Consider the following 12,245-nt stretch of genomic DNA (forward strand, 5'->3'; position numbering starts at 1 on the left):
TCAACTTGGGTTATTCCTATAAAGTCTATTCGTAATGAAGAGGTTCTTTCCGACGCTGTCTGGAATGTTCCTCATTTTGGTGCAGGCACCTGTACAGCAGACCAGCATCAGCCAGTCATCTGTTGTGTGAGTATTACCTAACAATAAGTTCCAGCCCCATCTTCTCCAATTACATCGGAAACTTCATGATCTGACTTCGACGCTTGAAGAATATTTTGTCAATGGGTATTACACAGAATGAGCAGTAAACCAACCTTTTCCTTAGTGTTTCTCTTTTTCGGATGAATTACTATATCAGAAAATATGCTACGTAACATTCAATACAAACAGACCTTTTCAGGGCCAAATTAAACAACATTCTGTGGAAATGCGCCCCATACCATGTCCTCAGTAAGAGGTACTCTCTCTCTCTCTCTCTAAGGATCAGTGGTAGAGTCTCGATCACCAGTTCCCAAGATTGCGCGTTCAAACCCGGAAGAGGTGGTCAAATGCTTGAAGTCCATTCGACAATGTTGGCGTATAGAAGATCTCTGGAGATACGCTTGGTGTTTCTTTCTTTCTTTCTTTCTTTCTTTCTTTCTTAATCTGTTTACCCTCCAGGGCTGGTTTTCCCCTCGGATTCAGCGAGGGATCCCACCTCTACCGCCTCAAGGGCAGTGTCCTGGAGCGTGAGACATTGGGTCGGGAAATACAACTGGGGAGAATGACCAGTACCTCGCCCAGACGGCCTCACCTGCTATGCTGAATAGGGGCCATGTGGGGGGGGGGTGAGAAGATTGGAAGGTATAGACAAGGAAGCGGCCGTGGCCTTAAGTTAGGTACCAATCCGGCATTTACCTGGAGGAGAAGTGGGAAACCACGGAACACAACTTTCAGGATGGCTGAGGTGGGAATCGAACCCACCTCCACTCATTTGACCTCCAGAGGCTAAGTGGACCCCGTTCCAGCCCTCGTGCCACTTTTCAAATTTTATGGCAGAGCCGGGAATCGAACCCGAGCCTTTGGGGATGGCAGCTAATCACACTAACCACTACACCACAGAGGCGGGCCGCTTGGTGTCTACCTGATAAAATTAATGAAAACGCAGCCATAGATCGCCACAAAGAGATCCGATTTACTCTGTTGTATGATAAAGCTGAACGTAAAAATTGACGCCGAGGCAGCCTAGATAATGTCAAGTAAAAGTGTCTGCACACGGTACCTGAGGCCATAAGCGTAGTATTAGTAGATAGTAAAAATAGGCGCTGGCTAGGATTTGAACCTACTTCTGTACAGCCTGGTTCTTAAACAATGAGGTGCATGCTTTGCCACCTTGACTTAGATGAGGCTAGCATTCATAAGAAACTCATTCTCCAGATGGTACTTGTTTATATGTTTAATGTACGCTTCCTGTTCTAAGAGAGAGTGTTGCAGCTGTCATCGTTTCATGCGTTCAATATAGTTTCTCCCACTAAGTTACCATAGGCGCTAACAATTCCGTCTGAATTGTCGAACTTGAACCCAACGTATTGTTGTACTAATTATGAATACAAACAGGGGCCGATTTTAGGTTGTCTATAAAATTCGGGTTGCAGAAAAGTGTATAGAATCCAATCTATACTCAATATAATACAGAAGATATTGTTCAAATTTCAATAACCACTCCAGACCTACAGTACTTTGGATATTCTCCCCATCATATAATTTACACAGGGAGAGGTTATGTGAAAAGTAACACAATTATGCATTTTTGAAACGTGAATTTATTGAAGGATTCTACACCGTAATAATCAATTTTGAGGAGTAAATTACTCTTTTCTTTCTTCCTTTCTTGCTCTCTCTTTCTTTCCTTCTTCCCTCTTCCAATATTTTTCTCTTAAACAGAGATTTATAACATTTATATAGTAATACCAGAAATATGAGATTTATTTTCGAGAAATAACACGCTGTAACTTCGAGAACCCGCACGTTGTAGAACAGAAACATAACTACGCGCTCAACGCGTTATATATGGTACATTTTAGATATCCTAACTGTGGGCACAATATAACTGTGCCATAACACTCCAAATTTTCACATTAGAATGTTCTGATAAGTGCAGCCTTCGCTACGAGTTTACTCCATTTTGTGAGACCTTGTCTTCCACTGGCTTATGTATTCGACTCCAAAACCTCTGATTCCTTCCGAACTGCTGAGCTTCGTGCAGAGTTTCTGGAAGTTTCTCGTAGAGTGTTTCTGGTAGGAAGGAGGCCATAATGCTGCCCATTAGCGTTATGCCACCCAAAATGGCATAGGGATACCTGACGTCCTGAGAAGTGCCCTGAAACATATAAGGATTAAAATTACTTTTCCTATAAAAGTGAGGAATATTTTCCTATTTCTATAACGACAGATACAAGTTTTTCTTGAACAAACGTCTTTCATGAATTTCCATTTATTATCTACCACTCGTGATTACATGCACACTCACTGACCTTTTCTGGCTGAAATGCCCTACTCTTTCCCTTATCACTTCTCAAAAGGTGAAGAAAATATACGCATATAATACACAGTAGTTCAAGAAAAGGATGAGGTCGTGGTTTTAAATGTTCCTTGCATGTTATATTATTTCAGACTTCATTTTAATTATTATCAAGTTATAATTCACGTCCCATGTGGATACAACTTCTATGCATTCACCGACATTATATCTATATGTACAATGGTTTCTGGGGAGAAGTGTACCTGAGAGGAACTTATACGGTACCATGCGCGAATTCTATTTTGAGCGACATCACACACACACACTCAGTGCTTTGCGAATACAAAGGGTGAACTCACCAAATTTACTTTATGAGAAAAAAAATCATTCCATTCGGGTGAACTCAACGAAAATAATGAATGTTTTGGTTCTTTTTCGGATACAAATACTTATTCAGAAAACGTACAACTGAAATTTTTTGTGGTCTCTTTTCTACATGTTTTTATATTTTCAATATCTGAACATCTACAATGAACAAATCAGGAAGCTTCAACACATATTTTCTCCAGCCAGATCTTCTATTGCAAGAAAGAAAAGAAAACTGAAATGATGTCTCTATCGTAGTCAGTCACGCCGTTGTGACTATTGTCATTCTCTTGTTCCTGTGTTAAAACCTTTCTCCTCTGTAACGGGACATAGAGAAATGATATTCGTTGGCATATGCTGGCTTGATCAGGGATGGGTTCACTTGGGAACGAATAGACACTTACGTAAACAAGGAGTGCTGGTGAGTCCACTCTTCGTACTCGCAGCCACAACTCTCAAAATCTTTGCTCGGCTTTCTTCAACAAAAAGGAAAGAAGTGCGAATTCAATAAGGTTCATTCACATTATTGTTCTCCATGATTTCTAATTTTAAAAGTTAAATAAGAAATTTTCCCATGTTGAGTTCGCTCTTCATCTTCGCAGCTCCTCTATGGTTTACAAGGAAACCCTTCCAACTGTAAGTCTCCGAATTGATCGCGATTTGGTACAAAGACTTCGGTAGGGATGCTTTATTCAACCATATCAAAATTAGATGCCCGCTCGTATGTTTAGCACCTGTTTTGGGGCGTCAAAGTTTCCTCATTTAAGCACCACGTAGACAGCAGTGAGCGGCGTGAAGGAGGTATAGGTGGAGATGTAATGTGTGTGTGCGAGAGACACATGAACTGGCCGGCTGCCCCACCTCGACCTGCTTCCCGCCGCTCATTCCAGTCTATGCGGTGGTTAAATGAGCACATTTTGACGCCTTAAAAAGGCGCTAAATATACGACTGAGCATCAAATTTTGATATGGCTGAATAAAGCATTCCTAATGAAGTCGTTGTAACAAATGTTAATCAGATCGGAGACTTACAGAAGGAAGGGTTTCCTTATAGCTGCAAACTGCCTCGCAGGCAATATCTGTTGAACCTCCCCCTCTGTTATCACTCGTCTCGTTCTGAACTGTCTTAGCGGAATAACTGTGCTCCCTGCGAATTTACTAGTAGTCTTTCACGTTAGGAGGGCAGCAATTTTGGTCGTCTTACCGATCATGCTGACGACGTGATTTTCCTTAGTTACGAATAGAGGATTGTGGCGGAGTTTAGTAAAATCAGAGGGGCTTTTAGACTGAACTCTGAAAGGCATAACAATCGATAATGAAAATATATATTACACAAAATAATCTGGGCTATTTATATGTTTGAAAACGGCAGCACTAGCCTTCGAATTTAATGAGGCAGGAAGAATAACGTATTATGGTAAAGAAGTTTCGGAATATCACCTAGGGATGAGAATCTATTTCAATTGTCACAAAATGAAATGAGCTGCTCAACGCTACACTGATATAGTAACTGAAGAATAGACGGTGTATCTCAACGCAAATAGTAATGAAGTATTAGCATGAGCGTGCAAAACGATACTTGCTTAATGGAGCAGTACATTTTAATGATATGCTTGCAAATGGTATGAGAAACAGACGCGTGAGGGGAGTTATCTTAAATTTTTGCTAGTGGTTTAACGTCGCACCAACACATCGAAGGTTTTCTGTGACGCAAGAATGGAAAAGGGCTAGAATTCAAAAGTCAGCGGCCATGGGCTTAATTTTAAGGTACAGCCTGGTGTTGAAATGGGAAACCACGGAAAAGCATCCTCGGGTTTGATGATGGTACGATTCGAACCCACCATCTCCCGAATGCAAGCTCAGAGCTACGCGACCCTAACCGCACGGCCAACTCGCTCTGTTGATCTTAAATTGAAGAGAGCATAATACACTTGAAAAGGTGCATCTGTTTACATATGTTTATCAGTTTCAATAACAATGACATTGACTTTACCTTTCACTAACTACTTTCGGAGACGCGGAGGTGCCGAAATTTTGTCCCGCAGGAGTTATTCTATGTGCCAGTAAATCTACCGACACGAAGCTGACGTATTTGAGCACTTTCAAATACCAGCGGACTGAGCCAGGATCGAACCTGCCAAGTTGGGGTTAGAAGGCCAGCGCCCAAGCTTCACTAATGACCCTGGTCTTTAACGTCAATCTTCGAAAAGAGGCAGTGGAAGTGCGTGAGGTAGGTTCCTCCCTCCTCCCCTATACCGAATTATGTTGGGTCGAGTGATGTCAGTTTCAAGTGACTCATTTCAAAACTATGTAAACTTGCAGGTGATAAATATGAAACATAGGAATTCGTTGTCAGAAATACACCACAATCTAAGAACAAGAATACTTGCGTTCATTTGCTCATGCTCATGTACAGGGATTCAATTCAAGAAACACGTCACATACGAAAACGAAATAACTAGGACATCCCCAAACGAAACATCACTGCTAAACCGACTCTATAAAATCGTCTCCGCCGCTTTACCCACGTCTGTAGGGTCGTGGACGCGACCTGTGTAACACAAGTGTATTTTGCCCTGTTTCACGACCGGATGCCCTTCCTGACGCCAACCCTATATGGAGGGATGTATTCACCATTGCGTGTTTCTGTGGTGTTTGGTGGTGTAGTGTCTTGTGCGAATATGAATACGAAAGTGTTGGGACTAACACCCAGTCCCCGACACAGAAAAATTAATGACGCGATTCAAATCTCCGACCCGGCCGGGAATCAAACCCCAGACTTTCTGAATCTAACCGAGGCCTCAAAATAAAGAAAAAAATAGCACGGTGACGCGAACCTGGAAAGCTTGATAGTGCACCAGTAATACACGCTTAAATGTACTGTAGAAAGGGGTTTGCTAACATGATTCAATAGTATCTCAGTCGATAGTTGATATTAATTTATATTTATGAAGTTTTCATTTAATTCTTTATTTCCGAGTAGTATCATACTGTAGTTGGGCCCACGGTCGAACGTTTGGCGCCACCGGCGAGAAAACGTTGACTAACGCTGCTCGAAAATGGCCTGTTACTATGGCAACGATAACAGAGTTGCAATATTTTAGGACGCTATCACAATGTGGGTTGGTTCACTCTCAGTCGCTTTTGTGTTATTCGGAGTGGTACTGTGTTATCTGTGCTAGTTGTTGCTGCTTAATGTATTTACGTGTTTGTTTTCTGAGTATTATTTTAGGTGTTAGTTTATTTTTTTAAGTTTGTCAGTGGCCAGTTGTTCATTTTCATAGTTTTGTTCATCTGTAGATTTTAGCGGTCTTATAGTGTGACTATAGTGTTAGTTTTAAGTGCTCCATTATTCATTAAGAATTCGTGTAGTTTTATTTTATCTGTTGTTTTGAGTGTTTAACAATGACTTCTAAGTCAAGAGAAAAGCTGAAAAATACAACTGGCCGAGGTGTGTCTGTTCGAAGCCAAGGAAGAGAAATTATTGTGTCAGTGCGTGATTTCTTTGAAGGGGAAGCAGACAGTATTAAGGAAACAGGATCTCCTCTAATAACTTTCAACGAAGTTCAGGAGCGTACTGCTAGAGCCATGGGAGTTACCAAAAGTACTGTTTGGAGGGTCTCAAAGGAGAAATTCACTACCCCAGAAGAGAAGTTAACAACTCCAGCTAAAATTAGGCCTAGGTGCGCGAATATTACGAGCATTGATTCATTCCAGGAGGATGATATTCGTCGCTATGTTTATGATTATATTAGGCGGGAGCATCCCACTGTTAGGAAATTTATTTTCTCTCTGAAACGGAGCAAGTTATTTCGTAGAAGAAGAACGTCTCTGCAGAGTTTATTACACAAAATTGGTTTCGAGTACAGGTGAATTAATGGAAGGATTAGTTTAATCGAAATAGGCGACATTGTTTCCAAACGATGTGAATTTTTAAAGAAAATTCGGGGCAAAAATTTTAGGCATATCGTATGGCTAGACGAAACTTGGGTGAATGCTGGACACACGAAGTCAAAGGGATGGACTGATGGCACGTTGCTAGGGACTATAGTTGGTGCTTCCCGGAAAGGAGGAAGATTTATAATGATGCATTGAGGAACATCTGACGGTTTTGTAACCAACGTTCTCCTTCTATTTAAATCGAAAAGTACTGCAGATTACCATGAAGAGATGGACCACGATACGTTTTAAGGTGTTTACTGCCAAACATGAAGTCCAACAGTGTCATTATAATGAACAATGCCCCATATCACTCTGTTCATTGTCGTGTAGAAAGGATGAAATGATCGAGTGGCTCGTTAGGCATGGCATTATGAGGAAGGGAATTCTTTTGAGTATCATTTATAACGTTAAACCCAGGCTTCTTCGGTATTATGTGGAAGAACTTGCTAGGAAGCATGGCCACGAAGTCATTAAGCTACCACCTTACCACTGCCACTTCAGTCCCATAGAACTGATATCGGCTCAAGTAAAAAATTATGTTGCCAGCAACAAGAAAACATTCACCCTGGCAGAGGTTGCAAGGCTTGTCGTTGAGGGCGTTGGTCAGGTAACCCTGGGAAAATGTGAGGGTGCCGTAGGACATGTAGAGGGGGAAATAGAACAGGCGCAGGAACGGGAAGGATGTATTGACAGTGAGGGGGGGGGGGGAAGAATAACACCCACGATATCTCCTGCATGTCGTAAGACGCGACTAAAAGGGTCCTCAGGGACTCTTAACTTGGAAGTGTGGGTTGGCGACCACGGGACTCTTAGCTGAGTCCTGGCATTGCTGCCACTTACTTGTGCCAAACTCTTCACTTTCATCTATTCTATCCGATCTCCCTTGGCCAACTCTTGTTCTTTTCATATCCTGACGGTACTAGAGCACTCGAGGTCTTTCATTTTCACGCCTTCGTGGACCTTGTCTTTCTTTGGCTAATACCTTCTCTTTGAGAAGTGTCGGATCCCTTCCATTTTCCTCTCTGATGAGTGTTATATAAAGGATGGTTGTCCAGTTGTACTTCCTCTTAAAACAATATTAACCACCACCACGACCTCTTAACATTATTCCACAAACTATAAACATGATTTAATTTAGTTCCACCTATTGTGAATATTAAACTATACAAGCTCTCTAGACCTTCTCAATCGAGAAATTACCGGGTTTCGCCCTAATGTAATTTCGGAATCATCAGTTAGATTGCCAAACAACTCCAAGATCACTGTTTTCCTTTACTTTTCTTTCCAACGTCGCACGAACATATCTGGGTTTTCGGTGACCAAAGGATGGGAAAGGGCTGTGATTGAAAAAGTAGCGGCCGTGGCCTCAATGAAGGTACAACCTTAGCATTTTCCTGGAGTGAAAATAAGGAACCACGGAAAATCATCTTCAGGGTTGCCAACGGTGGGATTCGAACCCACTATCTCTCGAATAGAAGCTAAAGTTGCGCGCCCCTGATCGCACGGCCAACTCGCTCGGTGATACATCACTAGAAGCCCCCATAAAAGCCAAATGCAGGCATTTATACAAGTTCAGGTACGCATCTCTCGTTCAGGAAGGATGTGTGACACATGTGACGAGCCTGTTGCCACGTTGGAGCCTAAAGAGCTTGTATAACTATGATTTGGTTCGTGGTGTGGGTTACAGTAGTCACGTCCTAGTTCGTGAACCATGGGTAACGGCTGAGTGTCTTAGTAAGTGGACCTGAGAGTCGGGATACCAGTTGCTATGGAATGGAAGTGGGCATCTCGGACATATTCTGAGTCGTGGCCATCCTTGTGCTCAGGCGGCTAGGGCTATACAATCCACCGATGGTCCCTAACCCGTTAGAGGAGAGACCCTCACTTGGACTATGTGCAAGCAGAGTAGCAACCCGCTTCATGAATTTGCCGAGCTCAGAACATTTTAAGCAAGCCTCGGACCTACGGGAGTAAAGGAGTTCCACTCTCATTTGATAGGCGAGGGATTCCTTGGAAACAACTTGATGAGCGAAATGGAATTCGATTGGGAGCTATCAATATTAATGGGGCTTGTGGAAGAAAGAAAGTAGAACTGGGTGGATGTACAAGGAGTAAGTGATATTCGGGTAAGGGGAGATAACGACCAAGAGATAGGAGATTATAAAGTGTACTTGACGGGTGTTAAAACGGGAAGGGCAGAGTCTGGGGTAGGACTGTTCATCAGGAATGCTATTGCACGCAACATAGTTTCTGTTAGGCACATAAATGAGCGAATGATGTTGGTAGATTTGTCAGTTGGAGCAATTGGGACTAGAATTGCCTCAGTGTATTCACCATGTGGGGGTGCAGATGAGGATGAAGTTGACAAGTTTTTATGAAGCATTGAGTGACATCGTAGTCAGGGTGAACAGCAAGGATAGGACAGTGCTAATGGACGATTTCAATGTGAGAGTTGGAAATAGAACTGAAGGATACGAAAGGGTGATGGTAAATGTGGGGAGATATGTAAACTAATGGGAATGGGAATCGTTTGCTGGAATTCTGTGCTAGTATGGGTTTAGCAGTTACGAATACATTCTTCAAGCCTACGAATATTCACCACTACACATTGGAGGCCAGGGGTATCAGATCCATAACAGACTATATCTTAACCGACTTCGAATTCAGGAAGTCTGTTAGGAATGCAATGAACTAAGTATCACTAGGCCTAGGAAAGAGAAAGTGAAATCTGTCTGCAAACGAATAAGGGTAGGAAATCTCCAGAATGAAGTAATTAGACAGAAGTACATGGATATGATTAGTGAGAAGTTTCTAACAGTGGCAGTAAGCAGGTACAGGATATAGAAAGAGATTGGGTCGTATACATGGATACTGTAGTAGAAACAGCAAGCGAATGTCTAGTAACTACTGTGTGTAAAGACGGAAAAAAGCGAATATCTTAGTGGAATGATAAAGTGAGAGCAGCTTGTAAACGTAAAAAGAAGGCTTATCAGAAATGGTTCCAAACAAGGGCCGATGCAAACAGGGAATTGTACGTAGATGAAACAAGCAGAGCGAAACAAATGCTTGTTGAATCCAAAAAGAAGTCGTGGGAAGACTTTGGTAATAACCTGGAGAGGCTAGGTCAAGCAGCAGGGAAACCTTTCTGGACAGTAATAAAGAATATTAGGAAGGGAGGGAAAAGGGAAATGGACAGTGTTTTGAATAATTCAGATGATAATAGATCCCAGGGAATCACTGGAGAGGTAGGGGAAATATTTTGAAAATCTTCTCAACGTACAAGGAAATCTCCCTGGTGGTGTCTCGAACAACCATGCTCATGGGGAGGAAGAAAATTATGTTGGAGAAATTACGCTTGAGGAAGTAGAAAGGATGGTTAATAAACTCCATTTTTATAAAGCAGCAGAAATAGATGAAATTAGACCTGCAATGGTGAAGTATAGTGGGAAGGTAGGGAAGAAATAGCTTCATAGAGTAGTAAGATTAGCATGGAGTGTTGGTAAGGTACCTTCAGATTGGACAAAAGCAGTAATTGCACCTATCTATAAGCAAGATAACAGGAAGGATTGCAACAATATATCGAGGTATCTCACTGATTGTATACCAGGCAAAGTATTCACTGGCATGTTGGAAGGAAGGGTGCGATCAGTAGTTGAGAGGAAGTTGGATGAAAACCAGTGTGTTTTCAGACCACAGAGAGGCTGTCAGGATCAGATTTTCGGTATGCGCCAGGTAATTGAAAAATGTTATGAGAGGAATATACAGTTGTGTTTATGTTTCGTAGATCTAGAGAAAGCATATGACAGGGTACCGAGGGAAAAGATGTCCGCCATACTGCGGGACTATGGAATTAAGGGTAGATTATTAAAATCAATCAAAGACATTTATGTTGACAATTGGGCTGCAGTGAGAATTGATGGTAGAATGAGTTCTTTGTTTAGGATACTTACAGGGTTTAGAAAAGGCTGTAATCTTTCACCTCTGCTGTTCGTAGTTTACATGGATCATCTGCTGAAAGGTATAAAGTGGCAGGGACGGATTTAGTTAGGTGGAAATGTAGTAAGCAGCCTGGCCTATGCAGACGACTTGGTCTTAATGGCAGATTGTGCCGAAAGTCTGCAGTCTAATATCTTGGTACTTGAAAATAAGTTCAATGAGTATGGTATGAAAATTAGCCTCTCGAAGACTAAATTGATGTCAGTAGGCAGGAAATTCAGCAGAATTGGATGTCAGATTGGTGATACAAAGCTTGAATAGGTAGAAAATTTTAAGTATTTAGGTTGGGTATTCTCCCAGGATGATAATAGAGTACGTGAGTTTGAATCAAGATGTAGTAAAGCTAAGGCAGTGAGTTCGCAGTTGCGATCAGCAGTATTCTGTAAGAAGGAAGTCAGCTCCCAGACGAAACTATCTTTACATCGGTCTGTTTTCAGACCAACTTTGCTTTACGGGTGCGAAAGCTGGGTGGACTTAAGATATTCATAAGTTAGAAGTAACAGACATGAAATTATCGAGAATGATTGCTGGTACAAACAGGTGGGAACAATGGCAGGAGGGTACTCGGAACGAGGAGATAAAGGCTAAGTTAGGAATGAACTCGATGGATGAAGCTGTATACATAAACTGGCTTCGGTGGTGGGGTCATGTGAGACGAATGGAGGAGGATAGGTTTCCTAGGATGATAATGGGCTCTGTTCTGGAGGGTAAGTAGAGGGAGACCAAGACGACGATAGTTAGATTCAGTTTCTAACGATTTAAATATAAGAGGTATAGAACTAAATGAGGCCACAGCACTAGTTACATATAGAGGATTATGGCGACGTTCATTAAATTCACAGAGGCTTGCAGATTGAACGCTGAAAGACATAACGGTCTATAATGGTAATGTATGTATGTATGTATGTATGTATGTATGATTTGAATAGTTCCTAAATAACTCAGTCCGTCGAGCTGTTCTCGAGTCATAAACCTACAAAACGACAAACAGACGGGCCTTTGCTTTTGTGCACATTCGATATCTAAAGTCCTGAAACGGCTGAAAAGGCAAACCAATTGACAAACATTATGTATGTGAACTTTTAGAAGAATATCTAATAGTAGGGACCTCTGAATCCTAGAGTTATAAATAACGGCATTCAAGGGAATAGTTTGTTATTGAAGGTAATAGAATATGTTCAATAATTGCAGGGTCCGCAGCAAAAACCACTTTTTGGACAAAATCATGTTTTAATGCTTTCGTGTACTATAAACTTCCCCGGACTTTTTGGTGCAAAAACTGTGTCGCTCCGACTGTTTGTTCGTGCGTTATTATGTGATGGGATCTAACCGACTGATAGGTTTAGTGCAAAAGGGATGTGGCTTCTGGAGCTACGTCGTTTTTGCTGTGGATGAACTTCCAAGTAGCTAATACTTCCATAAATTGCATTGCAATCACTGTAACTCGAGATACGTTTCTCAGTTGTAAGGATCACTATACCTAACAATTGTTAAGAACAAGT

The 12,245-nt window shown here is 41.7% G+C and overlaps 1 protein-coding gene across 2 annotated transcripts in view; it reads right to left on the bottom strand.

Annotated features, from left to right (window-relative positions):
* Positions 1 to 1,734: 1,734 nt before the first annotated feature.
* Positions 1,735 to 12,245, bottom strand: part of LOC136864716 (carcinine transporter) — a 214,871-nt gene continuing 204,360 nt past the window's right edge. For both annotated transcript variants that reach the window (XM_068226112.1, XM_067142042.2), the window contains exon 10: positions 1,735 to 2,299. In XM_068226112.1, coding sequence (XP_068082213.1) covers positions 2,087 to 2,299 — 213 coding nt within the window. In that variant the 3' untranslated portion in view covers positions 1,735 to 2,086. The remainder of the gene's footprint in view (positions 2,300 to 12,245) is intronic.

The sequence above is a fragment of the Anabrus simplex genome, chromosome 1 (assembly GCF_040414725.1).
Source record: "Anabrus simplex isolate iqAnaSimp1 chromosome 1, ASM4041472v1, whole genome shotgun sequence".
Taxonomy (NCBI): domain Eukaryota; kingdom Metazoa; phylum Arthropoda; class Insecta; order Orthoptera; family Tettigoniidae; genus Anabrus; species Anabrus simplex.